At 35.5% G+C, this 24,307-nt stretch overlaps 2 protein-coding genes across 2 annotated transcripts in view; one reads left to right on the top strand and one right to left on the bottom strand.

The window, feature by feature from the left end:
• Positions 1 to 366: 366 nt before the first annotated feature.
• CSN2 (casein beta) overlaps positions 367 to 24,307 on the top strand; it is an 86,069-nt gene continuing 62,128 nt past the window's right edge. The window contains exon 1 of the mRNA XM_017958782.3: positions 367 to 737. The gene's annotated coding sequence lies outside the window, so the exon portion shown is untranslated. The remainder of the gene's footprint in view (positions 738 to 24,307) is intronic.
• On the bottom strand, positions 12,619 to 23,727 carry LOC103884417 (histatin-1). Its single transcript, XM_021938570.2, has 8 exons — positions 23,711 to 23,727; positions 21,435 to 21,490; positions 20,690 to 20,792; positions 18,403 to 18,466; positions 17,228 to 17,248; positions 17,097 to 17,144; positions 16,029 to 16,115; positions 12,619 to 12,877 (listed from the first exon to the last, which is right to left on the bottom strand). Exons 4-7 carry the CDS (start codon positions 18,451 to 18,453, stop codon positions 16,062 to 16,064), a joined length of 174 nt encoding a protein of 57 aa, XP_021794262.2. The 5' UTR covers positions 18,454 to 18,466; positions 20,690 to 20,792; positions 21,435 to 21,490; positions 23,711 to 23,727; the 3' UTR covers positions 12,619 to 12,877; positions 16,029 to 16,061.

The following is a 24,307-nucleotide window of genomic DNA, read 5'->3' as shown; positions in this document are numbered from 1 at the left end:
ACCATCATTGTGTACTTTAAAGAGAGAAAAACTACATAACAGATTTATAAATGCATTGTCTTTAGCTTGATCTCACTAATAGAAATTATGTTTTTAATTTGTGTCTGATTCAGAGAAGGAAACAACACCCACCAGGTCCTGGTGGTGGGGGAGGGAGGGACAGCATCAGGGCAAATAGCTGATGCATGTGGGGCTTAAAACCTAGATGATGGGTTAATAGGTGCAGCAAACCAGCATGGCACATGTTTACCAGTGCAACAAATCTGCATGTTCTGCATGTGTATCCCAGAACTTAAAGTAAAATAATAAAATAAAATAAAATGAATTTATGTGTGAGTTTTGAAAGGAAATATTTATTAGATGAATCTATGCTAATTTGAACAGTCCTATTGGAAATTATGGTGTTTGATAGGTAATATACAAAAATGTAAATTATTTATTTAGGCAAATATGTAATTCAAGTAAATTAGATTTAAATTATTATTGTTCTTTTGGAATGGAATTTCTAAGCATCATAGATACAAGGTCTCTTCTAGGCACAAAACAAATCCATTCTCTGTACATTCTCAATGAAAAAGAGTTACATAGGATTTAGTGAGTATTTTTTTTTTAATAGGTTCGTGGGCTGCATTCATCACCCAGGCTGGAGTGCAGTGGTGCAATCATAGTAACTGCGGTCTGGAACTACAAGGCTCAAGCAAACCTCCCCTCATACTCCTAAGTAGCTAGAGATACAGGTATGCATGAATGCACCTGCCTAATTTTTTAATTTTAGTTTTTATAGAGATGGGGTTTCACAATTTTGTCAACACAGTTCTTGAACTTTTCATCTCAAGTGATCCTAATGCCTAGGCCTTCCAGAGTGCTGGGATTACAGGCATGAGCCACTGCACCATCTCATGGTTCAGTAACTACTGAACTATGTCTGATTTAAAACACATACCCTGGTTTAATTAATTGCAAATTGTCAAGTGATTTCCTCCTTTCTTCTTTTCTCTTCTGCCTCCTCTCATTTCTTCCCTGTGGTTTTCTTCCCTAGTTTGTTTTTCTAACAATGTTAGGTACAGTTCCAGTGGATCTAAGATATTCATGTTCTTGTGCACAAAAAGCAAACTAATAGTCCAAAAGCACTACCAAACAGCAAACTAACAGGTCAGATATAATGGCAGATGTCAGTATGCTCATTTAAAAACTACAATTAAACCTAAGGCATATGCATTTTATGTTGGAACACCAAAATGCAGGCATTATTTCACCCACGATTTTCTGCTTCTCCAAGTTAGGAAGTGTGGGGATTATGTATGACAGGTGAAACAAGCATGGTAGACTACAAATACAGTAATGACCTTCTCATGCTAGTTATGGTCTCATCCTCCAGGAACAGTAGGCCATTTTAGAAGACTGATGGACCAGAACATGGCTTCATATTTTATAATTAAGTAAAACAGATATCTTGTCTTCTATAAGCAAACACCATGTTCTTTGAAAAGGCCATGCCTTTCAATTACAAGTGAAGTATCAACAACAAGCTACTGACTTGTCACAGTTGTGTCAATACACTTATTGCTTATGGATGCAACCCATGAATGGGTATTTACAGTGATATTTATGCTGGGTTTTTATCCTCCTTCTACACCTTCTTCTGCTTCTCCTCCTCCTCCTCTTTCTCTTCTTCTTCTCTGTTCTCCTCTTCCTCCATTTTCTGCTTCTCCTCCTCCTCCTCCTCTTCCTTATTCTCCAAATCTCCTGTGATGAAAATATGGAACAGTTTGCTACCCAAATCTATGGTGCTTATTTAACAACAACAACAAAAAACACTTATGTTGTATTCCTGTTTGAATTACTAAAATGAAAAATACTGCTGTTGACCTATATGGAACAACATGTGATTGTCTAGTAAATAAGACAGAATCTCCTTTATTCTGGAGATACCATGTGACTAGCTTTTCTCCTATTCTTAAGGAGTTTTTCATGTAATTTGAGAGTCAGACAAGAATAAAGACTCAGAGAAATTCAAGAGAGAACTAATTATATGAGACTAAAAGTGGGAGATGAAGAGAAAGTCACACTGGAGCTGCAGACCGGGGACTTAGAAGCCTATTGATTGTAATCAAGACTGTGAAATTAGAAGAGATTATACAGAAAGGGCGCATAGAATCAGAAGAAAATAGGCTGAAGAGAGATATCCTGGTTAGCACTGATGTAACACGTGGAAGAAAATAGAAAGCTCGTGAAAATATTCATGATAGAAAAGACAGAGAAGAGACGTATTTCTAAGCAGTTTGTATAGTGCAGAAGCCAAGAAGTTGAAACATTATGAAGGAAATATTCATTTCCATAAACAAATGTTGCTCTGAACTTGGCAATTGCTTAATCTCTCTAACTAAATTTTTCTTATATTTAAGGTATTATAATAAGAGTTAAAATTTAACTAAATGAGAATATATAAAAATACATTGTAAATAAAAATGCCCCAAATGCAAACATTAGGTTATATCATTATACTTCTAACCATAAAAACCTTCATTGGAAAGAATATATTAATTTTAAAAATTCTTTAAGAATAGAGAGGAAATGTAAAACAGATAATGGTAAGAAAATATTTTTGAAAAACCTGATAATCAATGATCGATCTGGGAAATTGTGAGAAATTTACATTCTATGGCCTAAGTAAATCCAAGAGCAATTACTGAAAGAATCACTAGTATACTACCAACAAGGAGATATAAAAATGTCATCAATTTCTTTTTTAGAATATCAGTTTTATCTAACTATACACAACATTAAATGTTCTGAAATCTGTGTAATATTAAATATTTATCTACAAAATAAAGCAAATTTTGGGAGATAAAAGATAACTTCTACATTCATCAAAGTTGAAATATTTCATGGAATTTTAAATATTTCTCAGGGCATTGTGAGATTTTATTCTAATTGAATATCCTGTTGACATTAATGATATGGGAAACAGCCTGAACTTGATCCTCTAGGCATTCGATAGGCTTGTACATCTTCTCCAAAGATTATATTTTAGGAGGTGTAGTTTTGAACAACATTCTGAAACAGAGTTAGTGGCAGGGAAATCTGCAGTCATAACTGTGCACCTTTCTAATCAAGGGATTTTACGTAAAATATTTGTTAATAGTTTTCCCAATTCTAAAATGAGGTTAAGTATTATTATAATACTTATTTTGTTGATAAGAAAACTGATGTTTAGAGAAGATTAAGAAACTACTAGTTTCAAGGTTGATATGATTTGGCTGTGTGTGTCCCCACTGGAATCTCACCTTGAATTGTAACAAACCCCATGTGTCAAAGGCGGGCCAGGCGGAGATAATTGAATGGTGGGAGCATTTTCCTCCATACTCTTCTTGTGGTAGTAAGTCTCAGGAGATCTGATGGTTCTATAAATGGGAGTTCTCCTGCACATGCCCTTTAGTCCGCAGTCATGTAAGAAGTTCCTCTGCCCTTCCTTCGTCTCCTGTCATGATTGCGAGGCCTCCCCAGCCATGTGAAACTGTGAGTCCATTAACCTCTTTCCTTTACAAATTACCCAGTTTCGGGTATGTCTTATCAGCAGCATGAGAACAGACTAATATAGTAAAGAAACTAGTAATTGTCAGGAACATGATACAAACTCAGGTTTCCTCCCCTCCAGAGTCCAGCCTCTTAACCACAACAGGACAGAAACTTTCTCTCAGAGGTGTTTGTATAAATAAATACATTTCAAGAAGCTAAACCATCCCACATCTCTTCCTGGGCCTATTGTTTGTTTGATATCTTGTGTTTGATTTCCTCTTTTAACTACGAGCATGGATATTTTTGGAAAGTAAAAAACATCACTAGACCTAGTCTACTTTTATACTTACGTCCTGTGGTTACTGAGGAACACTGTAAGGCTATGGATAGGGATATAGGTAATACGGTGGATATGTTGGATATGGCCAATAGTCTGGATATGGTTGATATTGGTTAGACCTTTCCTGCATACAGACAAAAGAACTAGAGAAAGCTGTGGACCATTGGGACAGTGACAGTGCAAGAGTTTCACAATAATGTGTTTAAAAGTGTAGTTTGTTATATCAACTGCAACTCGTATATCAACTGCAATATCATTTTTAAACTACTAGTTAGATTTACCATTTTTATAAAAAATATATGTAAAAATAGGTAAAAATCATAAAGCATTTACCTTTTTACTCTTTATTGACAGTTTTTGTTTTGTAGTACACATGTGAACACTGATTATAGGCAACCACTCCAAATCAGGATTGAACCTTTTTTTTTTTTTTTTAACACTACCTTTAAGCTACTACTTTGCCCATCGTTGAGTATTACGGGGAAGAAAAATTTAATACTTCCAACTTAAGTGGAGTTTTTCCATGTTACTACTACACTCTTTAACTCTGCCTTCTCTTAACCCAAATAACTATCCTCCCCTGATGTTTATGTTTTTATTTGGTGCCATTTTATCAATGTATTTATTATATTACTAAGAATAATTTTTTAAACTCCATTACTTTAAGATGAGAGATCAAACAATAATGACATATCAAAGATACACATTAAGAAATATATTAAAGAAATACTATATTCTGTTTTATTTAGAATAGCCAGTTTAATTGAAAGACTTTATCACCATCAACAAATCAAAAGATGGGAACTTCCCATATTACCTGTGTGATTGCCAGCACATGTAATATGGCAGTATAAGCATATATTATAATTGGTAGAACTGGCTTTTAACTATTATTTATGTCAACATAATTATTTACCAAGTTTATTTTAGTTCTCAGAGAATAATTGACTTCTTTAAATTGGCATTATGCATTTCCACCTAAATTCTCTAAGACATTTGGGATTTTTGCCAGTGTATCAAGAATAAGTGAAATTAGTATACACTTTAGCTGTTCATGATATACATATATTTCAAAAATTATCACAGATTATACCAGGAGATTAAATAATCAGAAAAGAACACTTGTTTGTGCTGAACAGCATTATCAAGAGACTCCTTGAAAGGCATTTTCTTTTACACCCATGATATTTCTGTGAAAATAAAGACAAGATTAAGAATTCAATACGTGTTTGATTATTAAGTTTTCCTGTGAATGAAGGTGACCTATTTCTTCAGATACATCAGCTCTCTTGGAAAAATGAAAAACGAGAGAATGGTGAGTATCTTAATTTTATAATTAAAGATTGAATATAAGAGTTTTCTCACTTCTATCCTTTTATACAAAAACAATATTATAAATTCTGATCTGATCTCATATGTAGGTTGTTTTTTGAAACATCCGTTAGAACTTAGTGGACAAATAGAAGTGTCCACCTGTCTGTACAAATCCAATGTATAATATATCTTACATGTATTTGATTGATGCCTCATGTCTCCCTAAAAGGTATAAAACTAAGCTGTACCCTAGACATTTTGGGGACATGTTCTCAGGATCTCCTATGGTCTGTGCCAAAGGCCATTGGTCACTCACTTTTGACTCAGAATAAATCTCTTCAAATATTTTACAGAGTTTGATTCTTTTTGTGAACAATAATTTGTTGCCTGAACATGTGGGGCCTCAGAGAAGAGTCAGGACCCCGAATGAGCTTCCCAAACTTAGAGCTAGGGTACAAGTAGGGGCCCATGGAAAGCCTCCCTGACTTTGAGCTTCTCCTCTAGTGAAACTGGCAAGTCCTCCTGAGCCCTGAACATCCCTTTGGTTGCGGGTTCTTGATTTATTCTGAGCTGCCTTTTTTTTTTTTCCTCCTAGGAAGTTGTTTAGGATTCTAATTCTATTCAAGAGGTGCATTAAAACTGATCTTTTCCATTGCCTTTTTCTAAAGATAAGGAGAATGACCCCTTTTTGGGCAACCTGTTTGGTTTCTAGTTCTGAGAGGTATATTCTAAAGGGCCTTCTCCATTGCTTTTTCTCCCCAAATTAAGCACAATTGGCTCGTCTGCACATTTGTGTGAAGAACTGAATTGTTGTTTCCATAGATAAATGAGAGACTAAGTGTTCTCACTCTGAAGAGAAAGGACATTTTGCCTCTCCCAGGCAAACGGTGCCGCTGGGTGACCAGAAGCCAGGTGAAAATGTCTGGGGGCTTGACCCCCTACGATGTACAGCAGCCCTATAGGGAACCCCCAACGAAAGTAGTTATTAAGTAAGTACATGTGGGAGCTGGTTACTCCATCTTTTGAGCCTTTTTGGAGGTGCCAGACCTCTGAAGGGAGAAACCAAGGCATGTAAGAGGGCGGAAATGACTCAGGGATGAAACACTGTGGAGATGCACCCACTACCAGGATACTTCAATCCGCTATACTAAAGTTGTCATATAATTTATAATCTGAGGTTATATTAAATAATAGATATTAATTAAATGTCTGAGTAGTTTCCAATTTAAAAAATACAGAGAAACATGTTAAAAAGTGTTTTTTTAATTAAAAGGTCAATGTTTTCCGTCTAATTCAAAGATTATTTAGAGGTATATAAAATGAAGTAAAAGGAAACAGAAAATAAGAAAAATGTAAGGAAAGTTATAGATATAGAAAGGTACCTGTGATAAACAAAAAGGATAATAGAAATTTAATTTTATATGAGAAAGAATCTTATATTGTGATTTTTTCATCTAAAATAATATGACTGCTTGTTCAAGAAACGTTTCTTTTTCTAATTCTTCAGATTGATATCTCTGAAGTTCAGTGCGTTCCTCTTTTGAAAAGGCCAGAGATTGTAATTCTCTCCTTCACCTTTTGTTGGCTCCTGTAACGCTTATTAAGGATCTAAAGTAAGGGAGCAAATGAAAAATCTTCTGAATCTGCCTTTTTATATCTGTTATATATATAATTGTATGTGTCACATGGAAGTGGTATTTCACTACCAAATTATTTGAAAGATCTCTAATCTATTGGCTTAAAGAAAAGTCAGTGCTTATCAGACTAATAGAGGCTAACTCAGATGCCTTTATGTCACATGACTTTGGTAATCTTTGGGAAGATTACTTTGGTGGTGGGCTGGCTTCCAAGATGGCCAAATAAGAACAGCTCCAGTCTTCAGTTCCCAGTGAGATGGATGCAGAAGACTGGTAATTTCTGCATTTCCAACTGAGGTACCTGGTTCATCTCACTGGGACTGGTTGGACAGTGGGTGCAGCCCATGGAGGGTGAACCGAAGCATCATGTGGCATTGCCTCACTCAGGAAGCATAAGGGGTCAGGGAATTTCCCCTTCCTAGACAAGGGAAGCCGTGACATACTGCACCTGGAGAAATGATACACTCCTGACCAAATACTGTGCTTTCCCATAGTCTTAGCAAACAGCAGACCAGGAGATACCCTCATGTGCCTGGCTCTGTAGGTCCCACACCCACGGAGCCTTGCTCACTGCTAGTGCAGCAGTCTGAGTTCTACCTGCGAGGCTGCAGCCTGGCTGGAGGAGGGGTGTCTGCCAGTGCTGAAGCTTGAGTAACTCAGGCTTGAGTAGCTCACAGTATAAACAAAGAGGCCAAGAAGCATGAACTGGGCGGAGCCCACCACAGCTCAGCAAGGCCTACTGCCTCTATAGATTCCACCTCAGGGGACAGGGCATATTAGAACAAAAGGCAGCAGACAGCTTCTGCAGACTTAAACTTCCCTGTCTGACAGATCTGAAGAGAGCTGCGGTTCTTTGAGCACTGTGTTCGAGCTCTGAGAATGGACAGACTGCCTCCTCAAGCAGGTCCCTGACTCCTGTGTAGCCTGACTGGGTAACACCTCCCAGTAGGGGCAGACAGACACCTCAAACAGGTGGGTGCCCCTCTTGGACGATGCTTCCAGAGGAAGGATCAGGTAGTAATATTTGCTGTTCTGCAGCCTCCACTGGTGATACCCAGGGAAACAGGGTCTAGAGTAGACCTCCAGCAAACTGCAACAGACCTGCAGCTGAGAGGTCTGTTAGAAGGAAAACTAACAAACAGAAAGGAATACCATCAACATCAACAAAAAGGACATCCACACCAAAACCCCATCTGTAGGTCATTAACATCAAAGACTAAAGGTAGACAAAACCACAAAGATGGAGAGAAACCAGAGCAGAAAAGCTGAAAATTCCAAAAAACAGAGTGCGTCTTCTCCTCCAAATGAATCGTAGCTCCTTGCCAGCAATGGAACAAAACTGGATGGAGAATGAGCTTGACGAGTTGACAAGTAGTCTTCAGAAGGTCAGTAATAACAAACTTCTCAAAGCAAAAGGTTCATGTTCTAACTCATCACAAGGAAGCTAAAAACCTTGAAAAAAAGGTTAGGCAAATGGCTAACTAGAATAAACAGTGTAGAGGAGACCTTAAATTACCTGATGGAGCTGAAAACCATGGCAGAAGAACTTCGTGACACATGCACAAGCTTCAATAGCCGATTTGATCAAGTGGAAGAAAGGATATTAGTGATTGAAGATTGAATTAATGAAATAAAGTGAGAAGACAAGATTAGAGAGAAAAGAGTGAAAAGAAATGAACAAAGCCTCCAAGAAATTTGAGACTATGTGAAAAGATCAAATATACCTTTGATTGGTGTGCCAGAAAGTGACAGGGAGAATGGAACCAAGTTAGAAAACACTCTTCAGGATATTATCCAGGAGAACTTCCCTAACCTAGCAAGGCAGGCCAACATTCAAATTCAGGAAATACAGAGAACACCACAAAGATAAATTAGTAATTAATAAGTTAGTTTGACCATTGTGGAAAACAGTGTGGCAATTCCTCAAGGATCTAGAACCAGCAGTCCCGTCTGACCCAGCAATCCCATTACTGGGTGTATACTCAAAGGATTATCAATCATTCTACTATATAGACATGTGCACATGTATGTTTACTGCAGCACCATTCACAATAGCAAAGACTTGGAACCAACCCATATGCCCATCAATGATAGACTGGATAAAGAAAATGTGACAGATATACACCATGGAATACTATGCAGCCATGAAAAAGGATGAGTTCATGTCCATTGCAGGGACATGGATGAAGCTAGAAACCATCATTCTCAGCAAACTAACAGAGGAACAGAAAACCAAGCACTGCATGTTCTCACTCATAAGTGGGAGTTGAACATTGAGAATACACGGACACAGTGGGGGGAACATCACACATCGGGGCCTGTCGTGGGGTGGGGGCTAAGGGGAGGAATAGCATTAGGATAAATGCCTAATGTAGATGATGGGTTGATGGGTGCAGCAAACCACCATGGTACTTATGTAACAAACCTGCATGTTCTGTAAATGTATCCCAGACCTTAAATAATAACAAACAAAACAAACAAACACAAAATGAAAAGAGAAAATAAAGCAAGTTGTGTTTTTTTCTTTTTCTTTTTATTTCAGGATGCATAGTAGAGACTTTTGACATGCTTCTGACACTTGAAGATAGTAAGATAGTTCATAAAGATCATGTCTCTGAGTTTTAATTCAAGAAGGAAAGTGAGATTGTACTGGAATCACAAAGGACACCTCAGGTCCTACAGAGGAGAACAAGTGCAAACATACCCCATGATAACATTCAGCTGACCAAAGTGGGTGAAGCCCCAGTATGTGAGAGATGCAGAGGGCCTCCCTCTGTGACTCATCTTTCTACTGAGGATCTGAGCAACCTAGCCCAAAGGAGAGGATTTTGTTTCTTCTAAGCCTTGAAACTAACTTTGGGAGAGGTTATGAGACACTATGAAGGGAAAATCTGCAGACATTTTCACAGACCCAGGACTGATGGCAGGATGCCACTTTTAATACAGGTGCTTTACATGGAGGACTTTAATACAAAGTCAGCCATTCTTTGGTGACTTGAGAACATGGCTGTGCAGGCTTTTGAGTCTCAGGCCGGAGTTTAAAGTGCCTGCTCTGGAGTGGGTTAAGAACCTTCATAGCCAGAATTATGGAAAGCACTGGAAAACTAGGCACCAGAATTGTGCTTTTACTACCTCACAATCATGGTGCAGAGGAGAGCTGCTAGAGCTGTTATTTCTCTTTTGTGATGAGACATGCTGCAAGTGCAAGACTGCTGACCTAGAACCAGTCTGCATGCGTCACTACTAGGTGCCTTCTCCTGCTACCCCAAGATTGTGGTGTGTAGGGCCCTCTCTGCTCTACCTCCAGGCAGAAATTCAGGCATTTAGAGCCACTCCTTGCCTGGAACATGAGTCTGAGCCACCACACCCTTTATGGACATAGACTGGGGTGTAGTGGGTTCATTTCCTCTCCACACTCAAGCAGATCTCCAGGTATTGAGAACATAGTCTTGCCTGGATCAACAGCCTAAGCCACCCCACCATTCCTGTGCATAGGTCATGGTGCAGTGAGGCCCTGTCTACTCAACATGTAGGTAGATCTCCAGGAAGAAGTAAATGAAACTTGGAAGCAAAAACCATACAAGAAATCAATGAAATCAAAAGTTAGTTTTTTGAAGTACAAATGAGATCAGTAAACTGCCAGCTAGATTAATAAAGAAAAAATAAAGGACAAGATTCAACTAAGAACAAACGGAAATGACAAAGGTGACTTTACAACTAAGCCCACAAAATTGCAAAGATCCTCAGAGACAGTTATAAACACCTCTAAGAGCACAATTAGTAAATTGAGCAGAAATGAATAAGTTCCTGGAAAGAGAAAATCTCTCAAGATTGAGCCAGGGAGAAATTTATACCCAAAACAAATATTTAGTTTCACTGTTGATTCAGTAATTAAAAACCTCAAAAACAAACAAACAAACAAACAACAACAACAACAAAAAAACAAAAAAAACAAAAACCAAAAAAAACCCCAGACCACATGGATTCACAGCTTAATTCTACCAGACATGTTAAGAAGAGTTTGCACCAATCATACTGAAGCTTTTACAAAAATTTGAGGAAGAGGGGCTCCTCTCTAACTCATTCTATGAAGCCAGAATCACCAAACCTGGCAAAGAAACACACACACACACACGAAAACTACAGGACAATGTACTTGGTGAACATAGATGCAAAATCCTAAACAAACAAAACACTAGCAAAGCGATAGCAAAGCACTTCAAAAAGTTCATTCACCATGGTCAAGCAGGCTTCATTCCAGAGATGCAAGATTGGTTCGCCATACATAAACCAATAAATGTGATTTGCCACATAAACAGGATTAAAAGCAAAAACCATATAATCTTAACAGATGCAGAAAGAGCTTTTGATAAAACTCAACGTTCCTTCATGATAAAAACCTTTAACCAACTAGACATCGAAGGATCGTATCTCGAAATAAGAAGAACGAGCTGTGTCAAACCCACAGCCATCACCATACTGAATGGGCAAAAACTGGGAGCAATCACCTTGAGAATTGGAGCAAGACAAGGATGTCCAATCACACCACTCCTATTCAACATAATACTGAAAGAGACAGTAAGAGCAATCTACAAGTTACAGTAATAAAAAAAAATCCATAGAGGAAAAGAAGTCAAATTCTCTCTCTTCATGGACAATACAATTCAATACCTACAAAACCCTAAAGTTTTGGAACGACTCCTGGAACTGATAGACTACTTCTGTACGGCTTCAGGATAAAAAATCAATGCACAAAAATCAGTAGCATTTCTGTTCATGAGTAATGTGCAAGATGAGCACCAAATCAAGAACACAATCTCATTTACAATAGCCACAAAAAATAAAAACCTATAAATATATCTAACTAAGGAGGTGAAATGTTTCTACAGGGAGAAGTACGAAACGCTGCTGAAAGAAATCACAGAAGACACAAAGAAATGGAAAACATTCCATGCTCATGGATTAGAAGAATTAATATCATTAAAATGGCTATATTATCCAAAACAATGTACAGATTCAATGCCACTCCTATGAACTTACCAACATTAATTTACACAGAAGTGGAAAAACCTATTCTACAACTCATAAAATTCACAATGGATTTGTACTTGTTATTTCTTCTGCTTGAAAATGTCTTTCTTCATGCTTGCTCCCATACTTAATTGGCAGCTTTTCTAAAAGGTTGCCATACCAGAGAGGCTATCCTTGACTATCCTACTTGAGGCTGCCTCTATATCCTAGTCCTGCCTTACACTTCTGTAACACATTTATTACCTGAGTTATGTGCTATTTGTTTACTTGTCTGCATCCCCCAAATGCAATGTAAAAGCTCTGACAACAGGGCTCTGACTGTCTTTCTATAACTACAGCATCTGCAAGAGTGACCGCTGGTATCACTCAATGAACTTGTGTTTGATGGATATATTGACAAACCGATAGAGAGCATTAGATGGTTTGTGTTCTGAGTGCCTGCCTACCGCTGTGGAGTGACATAGGGGTTATCTGCTGGCATATAGGGCCTGAGATAAGTTAATGTGAGAATGTTCAATGCTAAGAAATGTGCTGTGGCAAAGGACACCAGGGACAAATCAAGGTTTCGCATCAATAGGTCTAGTAATCTAGATGTGATTGAGGACCATATGTTTGTAAGATAAAATGAATATAACACGCTAAATTAAAAATATCATTTCAAAAGAGCTATGGTATAAAGTACTACAGTCAGTGCTACTTGAACTGGGAAAATAAAGTGAAGAAGTAAATCTTTATATATGTAAATATAAAAAAGAGAAATAAAGAGCATACACATAATAATGTGCTTGAAATTTATTACTTTTGGAGAAGAAAGAATTTCTATTACTCAGAAAGAGCAGTGAAAACAGCTTAACAGTTTAAATTACAAGTATCTAATCAAATGGTAATTAGGAAGGTAAGTATCATGAAACATGGAATTCAGTGAATCATGGTCAATTCTGCATTGCCTTGTGATAATTCTTCAAAAAGCAGCGGTAGTGTGATGCAGTATGACGAATGACAATAAACCAGTAAAAAGTGAATTTGCCAGTCAAACCTGTGAAGAAAAAGAAAATAACACTTTATCTCCCAAACTGATACTCCTGTAAATACATTTTTACTTTTCCTGGTACAAATTATTTATTTTTAGATAGTTTTACTTATTATAATGCAGGGACCAAAATAATATTTGAGACAGAATAGACAAATACTCATGAAGTGGGTATCAGAATAAATAAAAATTATCATTCAGCATCTGCAATTTAAATTTTTCTTGATGTTTTCCATTACTTTATTTTATTCCAGCACTTAAATATAGCCTCCACATTTCATCTATCTCCCACAAATAGTATTTTAACTATATTCTCCCCTGATTAAATGTCGTTAGCAATTATCTAACATCTGGAGGATCAAGATCAGGCCTTTGTAATATCACACAGAGCAGGAATTCAATAAGAGTAAATTTTCCCAATACATTTAAAAATATTTGAAAAATATTTGAAATCTTTTGAACTATTTCAATTTTGAATTGTAGAACAGTACTGTTTTATATCCAAAATATTGCTTTATTTTGAAGTATAATATTAATATCTCATAGATTTTGGAACATTTTATGCTGTAAATATAGATAAATAAAAATGACTTTCTAATGACGAGTTGATGGGTGCAGCACAGCAACATGGCACAAGTATACATATGTAACAAACCTGCACGTTATGCACATGTACTCTACAACTTAAAGTATAATAATAATAAATAAATTTAAAAAAAAAATAAAAAAAATAAAAATGACTTTCTAAAAAGGACATTGTTACCATTTCCTATTTCTCTGAAAATTCCCATCTCCTTGTTGATATTTTATTAGTAATTCCTATAGCCATTGCTCATTAGAGTTACTTAGGCATAAAATGTTAATATCTCATGAGTTCCCCGATGGTGGTTGTGCATCTTCTCCAAAGATTACACTTTAGGACGGAAAACTTCAAATAACAACGAGGTACAGATTTAGTGGCAGAGAAGCCCATGGCCATAACCATATGCCTTCCAGATCAAGGGCTTCTCTAAAATGTCTCTTAATAGCCTTACAAATTCTATAAAGAGTGTAAGTATTATTATAATATGTGTTTGTTGCTTATGAAACTGAGGTTTGGAAAAGATTAGGAATACTTCAAGGTCATGAAACTAGTTGTCAGAGTCAGGATACCAACGTAGGGGTTCCCCTACTCAGAACTCTGTCTCCTAACAGTAGTGAACAGAAACTTTCCATCAGAGGCATATTTATTTAATTTTATTTTTTATTTTACTTTAAGTTCAGGGATCCATGTGCAGAATGTGTAGGACTGTTTCATAGGTATACATGTGCCATGGTGGTTTGCAGCACTATTGATCAGTTCTCTATGTTATCTTCTGTCACCTCCTACCCTCCATCCCTGGTGTGTGCTGTTCCCCTCCCTGTGCCCATCTGTTCTAATTGTTCAGCTCCCACTTATGAGTGAGACCATGTGCTGTTTGATTTTCTGTTCCTGTGTTAGTTTGCTGAGGATGATAGCTTCCAGCTTCATCCATGTCCCTGCAAAGGACAGGATCTCATTCCTTTTTATGACCACATAGTGTTCCATGGTGTATACATACCATATTTTCTTTATTCAGTCTATCATTCATGGACATTTGGGTTGTTTCATGTCTTTGCTATTGTAAATAGTGCTGCAATAAACATATGTAGACATATGTCTTTATAGTAGAATGCTTTATATTCTTTTGGGTATATACCCAGTAATGGGATTGCTAGGTCAAACGGTATTTCTGGTTCTAGATCCTTGAGGAATCACCATACAGTTTTCCACAATGGTTAAACTAATTTACATTCTCACCACCTATCTCTTCACAACATAGCCATCATCTATCGTTTCTTGACATTTTAATAATCACCATTCTGACTGGTGTGAGATGGTATCTTACTGTGATTTTGATTTTGATTTGCATTTCTCTAATGATCAGTGATGTTGAGCTATTTTCACATTTTGGCCATATAAATGTCTTCTTCTGAAAAGTGTCTGTTCATATCTTTTGCTCACTTTTAGATGGGATTGTTTTTGTCTTGTAAATTTGTGTAAGTTCCTTGTAGACTCTGGATACTAGACCTTTGTCAGATGCGTAGATTGCAAAAATTTCCTCCCATTCTCTAGGCTACCTGTACACTCTGATGATGGCTTCTTTTGTTGTGCAGAAGCTGTTTAGTTTAATTAGATCCCATTTATAAATTTTGGCTTTTGTTGCCATTGCTTTTGGCATTTCCTTCATGAAGTCTTTGTCCATGCCTGTGTCCTGAATGGTATCACCTAGGTTTTCTTCTAGGGTCTTTTTTTGGTTTTGGGTTTTTCATTTAATTTTCAATCCATCTTAAGTTAATTTTTGTATAAGGTGTAAGGAAGGGGTCCAGTTTCATTTTTCTGCATATGGCTAGTCACTTTTCCTAGTACCCATTTATTGACTAGGAGATCCTTTTCCCATTGCTTGTTTTTGTCAGGATTGTTGAAGATCAGATAGCAAGCAGAGACCCGAATCATGAATGAAATCCCATTCACAATTGCTACAAAGATAATAAAATACCTAGAAATAGAGCTAACAAATCATGTGAAGGACCTCTTCAAGGAGAACCACAAATCACTGCTCAAGGAAATGAGAGAGGACAGAAACAAATGGAAAAACGTTCCACTCTCATGGATAAGAAGAATCAATTTCATGAAAATGGCCATACTGACCAAAGTAATTTATAGATTCAATGTTATTCTCATCAAACTACCATTGACATTTTTCACAGAATTAGAAATAACTACTTTAAATTTCATACGTATCTACAGAAGAGCTCATATACACAAGACAATTGTAAGAAAAAGGAACAAAGCTGAAGACATCACACTATTTGACTTCAAACTATACTACAAGGCTACAGTTACCAAAACAGCATGGTACTTGTATCAAAGCAGACATATAGACCAATGGAACAGAACAGAGACCTCAGAAATAACACCACACATCTACAGCTTCAGAAGCATTTATACAAATCAGCACACTTCAAGGAGCTAACCCATGCTACATTTCTTAAACTAGAATGGTTGTTGGCTTAATGGCTTTTTTCCTGTTTTTTTTCTTGTTTTAACTGTCAGTGTTGATACTTCTGGAAAGAAAAGTAACTAGAGTCAGCTTACCTTTATAATCATGCCCCAAGATTACTGAGGATATCAGTTGCCATACAGATAATTTGATCTATAGCCTCGGTGTGAATGATGCTTTTCCTGCATACACACAAAAGGAGAGAGCAAATTGCAGAGAATAGAGACAATGACAGTACAAATGTTTCACAAAAACTGTCACTGAAAGCTTAGATTGTTTAAGTTTTTATGACCTTGTGTGTTATCTACATAAATGTTTTCAAATTTTTACATTTTTCTTTTTTATCAGAAAAGTGTTTAAAAGCAAGTAAAAATGATAAAGTATTTACTGTGTGTTGACATTTTTGTGGCAATAATAATGCCCAACATTGAGTATAATGGGTAGGAGAAAGTTACCGTTTCCAACTTAGGTGGTGTTTCTTCATCTCATTCTTTTAATGAGCTTACTTTCTCTTACAACACCTACATTCCTTCATACCCACTGCTGTTAACACAAACAGTCCTCATCCCTTTCTATGCATCTTTTTACTTGGTGCTTTTTAAATATGTATACTTGTTATATTAGTAAGGAGAACTTTTGAACCCCTATTCATACTGATATTAGAGGTAAAAATAATACGAGATTTTTATACACACATTTAGGAAAACATTAAAGAAATAAAATTTTCTGTTTAATTTAGCACAGTAAGTTTAATTTAAAAACTTTATCATCCTTAAATATTTAGAAGATAGAAACTTACCACATTACATGGGTAGCCTCTATGCTTCATTAGGCGTATGTTATACTTCATAGAATTAGGAATTATTCATAGAATTAGGAACTATTCTTTAGGTCAATGTAATTATTTATAAGAGAAAGATACTTAAGCTCTCAGGGAATAATTGAAAATTGACTTATTCAGAGTGGAATTGAGTTTCCGTTGAGAGGCTGTTAGAACACAAGGTATTTGTGACTTTAACCTCTGTAATATAAATAAATAAAATCAATGTACACTTTAGCAATTAACGATATACATATATTTGAGAGATAAGTATCAATTATTCTAGGAGAATAGATAGAGAAGAAAACTTATTCAGAGTGCACATTATCAGAAGAACACTTACATGGAATTTTCTTCCATACCCATGGTGCCCATGACGTCCATGATGTCTCTATGAAATAAAAAGAAAAGAAAAGATTAAAGATTCAATATATGATTAATTATCAAGTTTTCCAGTAAATGAAAATGTCTTACCTCTTCATGTGAATCAGCTCTCTTGAAAAAGAAGAAAATGAGAAAGTAATTAATATCTTAATTTTATAATTCAACAGTATGTATAAAAATTGACTTAGCCACATTTATGATTAAACAGAATGGAGGCATTCTTTGGTTGATGACACACTAAATTAGTTATTTTAGCTTTATTACATCTTCAAAATGAGTGAAGGCAAACTTCTCTATAATTAATGTGCTATATTCAAGTATCAACTCATTTTGGTTTATATATCTTTTTTATGAAAGGCAAGAGAAGTCTATCATTTGTGAATAAGAGAGTAGAAACTGAAAAATGAAACATTGGATTGTTTTATATATGAATATGTTCTATGTAGCTCAAAAGTTTATTTGCTGATAGAGACAGGCATTACGCTTTTCTCTGTTCTTCTAATATATTTATTTTTCTACTTCTATCCTTTTATAATAAAATCATGTGATAAACTGTGATATCATAACCACTTTGTTTTTTGAAACATTCATTAGAATTTAGTGGATAAGTTGAAGTATTAGTATTCTTTTGTGACCAATTTTCTATTAACTTCATAGAAAGAAGAGGAGGAGTGGGAAGAGGACGAGGAAGTAGAGAATGAGAAAGAGCTCCAGAGAGGTCATGTGCTTTTCCTAATACACAGTAGTAAATGACAACACAAGCTGGAAACTCATGATACTTAATGAATACAGGCATTGGTTTTATGGCTCAAAATAGGCAGCTTTATTTTAGAAAGAGTAAAATAAATTATATGCTACCTTTAACAGTTGGGTTGTGCAAGAAATGAATTGAAAATTCCTATTTTGACACCATCTAATACTTGGGCTCCATTTAAGTGCACCTTGTTCTTTCCTCAGATTTCTAACTTCAGATGGTCTGGAGCTTTTCATATTTAAAGATACTTTCAAAGTTCTCAGTCCCACATATTTATGAAGTTTGTTTAATTTACTTTTATTTTTACATTAAAGTTATTGTACTTGAGTGTTTGCAGGTATGTAATAAATAAGTCCTTAAAGAAATTATATAGGTTAATTCAAAGAAATTATATAGAAATACTAAAGCTATATTGAAGTGAACATGAATATATGGCAGAACATAAGGAATAAGAAAGACCCTTGGGATAAGTACCGAGAATGTATCCTTTAAAATTTCCGGATATACTTACAGTCATGGAAACCATGAGAGCCAAGATTAAAGCAAAGACAAGAAACTTCATAGTTGGCTGAGTCCTATAAAATCATACATGAAAAATCAGTAATCATATTCTTTCTTGCATTCATTCATCAAACTTCTATTGATGACACTATGCTTCAAAGCACTGGGAGACATGCTCTGTTTTCCAGGCTGGAGTGCAGGGGCATGAGCACAGACCACTGAAGCCCGGACAACCTGGGCTCAAGCCACTCTCCCACCTTAGCCTCTCTAGTTCCACTTGTAGCTGAAACTACAAGGATCTGCCAACCTGCCCAGTGAATTTTTCTTTTTTAAGTAGAGAATGTTATTAGTCTCACAATATTGCCCAGGCTGTTCTGAAACTCGTGGGCTCTAGAATCTTCCTGCCTCGTCCTTTCAAAATGCTTGGATTACAGGTGTGAGCCCCAGGCATGGTCTCCTGAATTGATAAGTTAATGTGAGTGCTCTAATTTGGAAATATTAATATGCTAATGAAACACACAAATGGACATCTTAAACAAACCAAGAGGATGGGAGTAAGAAGGTAATCAAGAAAGGCAAGCTTGAGTTGGATAATATGGAAAGAGTAAAGTGAGGTGTTGGGAGCCTATAAAGAAAGAAAATGGGGAAGAAAGCATGTTAAAAAAAGAGAACAATCCAGCATGTAGGGAGGACAAAACTGGAGAAAAGATGACCACTTTGGTTGTTGTGACATTACAAGAGACTTAGATAATGACATTAAGAATGCTAATTAAAGTACAGTGTAAAGACATATTTAGAAAGTAGAATGACAAGCAATGGGCACTTGCTCTCTAATAAAGTTAGTGAATATGATCCAGATTTCTATTAAAGAATGGCACGGATGGTGTAACCTTGAGATTAGAACATTAATGATATTGATTAGAGAAAAATAAAATGAAGAGAAGTCGTAGGGAAAATATTTGTAGCTACTTTGAGAAGTTGAATTGGTGAAGATTATTTAATATTTCAAATAATATTATTCAACAAAGTTAGCCTCCTCTGGGACTCTGATATGTTTTTATAATTATGCATATGCAAGTGAATCCAGTTCTTTGGCTGATATAAAAAAGTAAAGCTGATTGCTTATTTCTAAATTACAAACATGTAAATAAAAGCATTTCCACTGAAAAATACAATTACCACAAGACTTACAATTACATGGCATTTTTATTTGTTAATTGCAAGCTATAAAGTAATTCGTTAATAGATAATATTTTAAAATTTTTTTCTAATCTCTCTTACCTGTCACTTGTGATATAACATCACAGTAACATTTTTCATCTAATTATAATAAAAATGTCCTACTCTTAAACAGCCCTACATCTCTATCACAGAAAGAAGAACTCATTTGCATTATTATTTCTTCATTCATTTTGCTTTACTCATTTAAATGGAAACTTCTTGTATAAGAATAAGTATAAAAATTATGTATTTCTTGAAGTTTTTCTATTACATAATAGATAAATCTAATTTTGACTCTTTTTATGATATAGAAAGACAATTTTACTGTTGTTTGTGACTGTGAATTGTGTTGCAAATAGAATATCAAAGAAAGGTTGTAAGAAAGTGCTCTTCTTTTACTAACAGATAAAATGATAAATAAACATAGATAATCAAGATATAATTAAGAGTTTTGAAAAACGTATTTCCCAAGTAAAAGAATAATAAAAAATTGGAATAATAAACTTTCTTTTCTGCCATAACACAAATGAATGAAAATGAGTTAAATAAATTAGTAAGATTGAGATGACTAACTCTTATACAGTATATGCTTTACATTATAACAGAACTGTTTTTAATGATGGAAAGGCCAATGAAAATTGATAAAATAGTTTACTACTAAGAGGAAAATAAATTTAAAAAAATAAACTTTCATAAAAATGAATTTGCAAGAGAGAATTTATCAGTATCTTCTTGTAAAATTTGAAATTATACTTTAAGTTTAATATAAAAGTAATAAGAAAGTAGATATCAGGTATCTAGACAAGGAAATAAAAATAGTCCATTGAGGTCCCACCATCAGAGAGGATGTCATACATTGCCATATTCCACATTAGTTACTTTGCAAGATGATTGCTGGTGTTAATTCATAGGAATTGACATCTGGAAGTCATCTTCAGATCCTAATAAATGGTCATTATTTCTTTATAATAAGTTATCAATAGATAATATACATTTTCATAAGTGAGTTACAATTGATTTTAGCAAACAAAAGCTTATGCTAAGATACTCTATTGGATTGTACTTGAACATATTACCTTTTACTCGAGAGGAGAGTCAAGAAGTCAGTGAAGCCAAAGTGAAGCCTCAATAGATGTCCTTTCCTAGATGTCTGATGTATTTAAACACGTTGAAATCTCCCTTTTGTTTTTCAAAATAACATCAATTATGAGATCATATGATCGAGATGGAAAGTAATGCCCAAAATCTGTCTCTACAAATTCTAAAAATAAACTTAACCAGGGGATTTTGCAATAGCTCATCGTGAAGACAAGGCAAACAGAAAGCAAATGGACCCATCACATGCTAATCCCAGTGTTAGTCTAGCCCTGAGTGAGTCAGACAATGGAAAAGCATGCTGGAGGAAACCAGGCATCGCAAAGATTGCAGTGATAAAGATGTTTCTGTAGAATGCCATCTACTACTTTTCAACAAATAGATGTCCAAGATGGAGCAATGCTATGTCAAAAATAATACTTACCGTGGTATGAAAAATTTTACACGTTCTCTAGTAAATAATGACAATTGGCATAATAAAATTGGAGTCATTCTACACTTCCAAAGTTTTTCTACAAATCATTATTTGTCTTGTGTTTTTACCTGCTTACATTGACTTAGAATATTTTAAGTAATAAAGTGAATGTAAACATTGGCCAAAATTCAGCCACTTTTGGATGCCATATGATAAAAGGATTCTCATATTTAGTGTCAAAAGTTTCTAGGTGCTTGATCACATGTCTCTCACATAAAACTGATTTCTTATGTTTAGAAATTTGAATTTACCTCCTTGGAGTTTTCAGGGGACCATATATCTTCATAGACGTCATTTATTGAAATAGCTACACTAGACAGAAAGAGACAAACAGAATTTTAATTAAATTAATAGACAAACATGTATAAAAGATTACCTACTTGCTACTAGTTGTATGATTCGATGCGCTAAGAACCGAGTATTAAAAACTCATTTCTAAGTTCAGATAAGTTGTACAGCTCAGTCTATTGTTCCTCAGGATGTTCCACATACTACCGTCACAATCAGCATCAGCTGGTACCTGCTGAAATGCAAAATCTTAGTCTACTTTTCCAAACTTACTGAGTCAGAATCTTGGGGCGTACACCTGGAACCTGAATTTTAAGAACATATCCAGGAGATTATAGTAAGTATTATAGTACTTTAAAGTTTGAAAAACTGTATAACAGATTTGTAAACGCATTGTCTTTAGATTGATCCCACTAATAGAGATTATGTTTTTAATTCGTGTCTGATACCGGAAAGGGAACAACACGCATCAGGGCTGGTGGTTGGGGCGGGAGGGAGAGGCTCAGGGCAAACAGCTAATGCATGTGGGGCTTAAAACCCAGATGATGGGTTAATAGGTATAGCAAACCGCCATAGCACACATTTACCTGTGCAAAAAATCTGCACATTCTGCACATGTATCCTAGAACTTATAAAATAAGAAAATAAAATAAAATAAATTTGTGTGTGATTTTTAAAGGAAATATTTATTAGGTAAATCTTCTATGCTTATTTGAACAGTCCCACTAGAAATTATGGTTATTCTCTAGGTAATATACAAAAATATATATTATTGTGCCTAATATTATTAGGCACATGTAATTTATATATAATATATCATTCATATACCAGTGTATTGCCACAACTGTGATAAGGCAGTAGCTCTTTGTTGATATTTCCCTTGTAATTGAAAGGCATGGCCTTTTCAAAGAACATGACGTTTGCTTATAGAGGACAAGATACCTGTTTTACTTAATTATAAAATATGAAGCCATGTTCTGGTCCATCAGTCTTCTAAAATGGCTTACTGTTCCTGGAGGGTGAGACCATAACTCACAAATATATAATTCAAGTAAATTAGATTTAAATTATTCTTGTTCTTTTGACATGAAATTTCTGAACAACAGAGATACAAGATCTCTTCTCTGGAGCAAAACAAACCCATTCTCTTCACATTTTCAATGAAAAAGTGTTACACAGGATTCAGCGAGGTTTTTTTTTTTTTTTTTTTTTTTTATAGATACATAGTCTGCATTCATCATCCAGGCTGGAGTGCAGTAACGCAATCATAGCTAACTGCAGTCTAGAACTATGGGGCTCAATCGAACCGCCCCTCAGACTCCTAAATAGCTAGCACTACAGATATGCACCACTGCTCCTGCCTAATTTTTATTATTACTATTATGTTTTGTAGAGATGGGGTCTCACAATGTTGTCAACACAGTTCTTGAACTTTTGGTCTCAAGTGATCCTCATGCCTAAGCCTTCCAGAGTGTTGGATTCCAGGCATGAGCCATTGCACCATCTCATGTTTCAGTAACTATTGAACTATGTCTGATTTAAGAAAAATACCCTGCTTTAATTAATTGCTAAATGTCAAATGGTTTCCTTTCTTTGTTTTCTTTTCCATCTCCTCTCATTTCTTTCCTGTGGTTTTCTTCCCTAGTTTATTTTTCTAATAATATTAGGCGCAGTTCCAGTGGATCTAAGATATTCATGTTCTTGTGCACAAAAAGCAAACTAGTAGTCCAAACTAATAGTCCAAAAGCAAACTAACAGGTAAGATATGGCAGATGTCAATATACTCATTTAAAAATTACAATTAAACCTAAGGCATATACATTTTATGTTGGAACACCAAAATGTAGGCATTATTTCACCCATGATTTTCTACTTCTCCAAGTTAGGAAGTGTGGGGATTATGTATGACAGGTGGAATCAGTGTGGTGGACTACAAATACAGTAGTGACCTTCTCATGCTAGTTATGGTCTCACCCTCCAGGAACAGTAGGCCATTTTAGAAGACTGATGGACCAGAACATGGCTTCATATTTTATAATTAAGTAAAACAGATATCTTGTCTTCTATAAGCAAACATCATATTCTTTGAAAAGGCCATGCCTTTCAATTGCAAGGGAAATATCAACAAAGAGCTACTGCCTTATCCCAGATTTAGCAATACACTGGTTGCTTAGGGATACAACCCATGAATGGGTATTTACAGCGATATTTATGCTAGGTTTTTATCTTCCTTCTTCACCTTCTTCTGCCTCTCCCCCTCCTCCTCTTTCTCTTCTTCTTCTTTGTGCTTCTCTTCCTCCATTTTCTGCTTCTCCTCCCCGTCCTGCTCCTCCATATTCTCCAAATTACCTGTGATGAAAGTATGGACCAGATCTATGTGACCAAAATCTATGATGTTTATTTATTTAACTAAAAAAAATCTTATGTTATAATCCTGTTTGAACAACTAAAGTGAAAAATACTGCTATTGACCTATATGGAACAACATGTAACTCTCTACTAGATGAGATAGAACCTCCTTTATTCTGGAGATACCATGTGACTAGTTTTACTCCTACTCTTAAGGAGATTTTCATATAATTTGAGAGTCAGACAATATTAATAGACAAAGAGATAGAGAAATTCAGGAGAAGACTAATGACATGAGACTAAAATTGGAAAATGAAGAGCCTCACTGGAGCTGCAGATTGGGGACTTATAAGCCAATTGATTATAATCAAGATTGAAATTGGAATAGATCATACAGGAAGGATGCATAGAATCAGAAGAAAATAGGCTGAGGAGAGAAAACCTGGTCCGCACTGATGTAACATGTGGAAGATAATAGAAAGCTCAT

The sequence above is a fragment of the Papio anubis genome, chromosome 3 (assembly GCF_008728515.1).
Source record: "Papio anubis isolate 15944 chromosome 3, Panubis1.0, whole genome shotgun sequence".
In the NCBI taxonomy this organism is placed as follows: Eukaryota; Metazoa; Chordata; class Mammalia; order Primates; family Cercopithecidae; genus Papio; species Papio anubis.
Note: the sequence above shows the minus strand (reverse complement) of the source record. Positions and strands in the feature narration are given on the sequence as shown.

Bases quoted from the DNA above. Each gene is read 5' to 3' on its own strand.
- LOC103884417 (XM_021938570.2), bottom strand. From the start codon at position 18,453: ATGAAGTTTCTTGTCTTTGCTTTAATCTTGGCTCTCATGGTTTCCATG. The intron at 17,249-18,402 runs GTAAGTATATCC...TTCTTTTTCAAG, and splicing joins CTCTCATGGTTTCCATGACT to AGAGCTGATTCACATGAAGA. The intron at 17,145-17,227 runs GTAAGACATTTT...TTTATTTCATAG, and splicing joins GAGCTGATTCACATGAAGAG to AGACATCATGGACGTCATGG.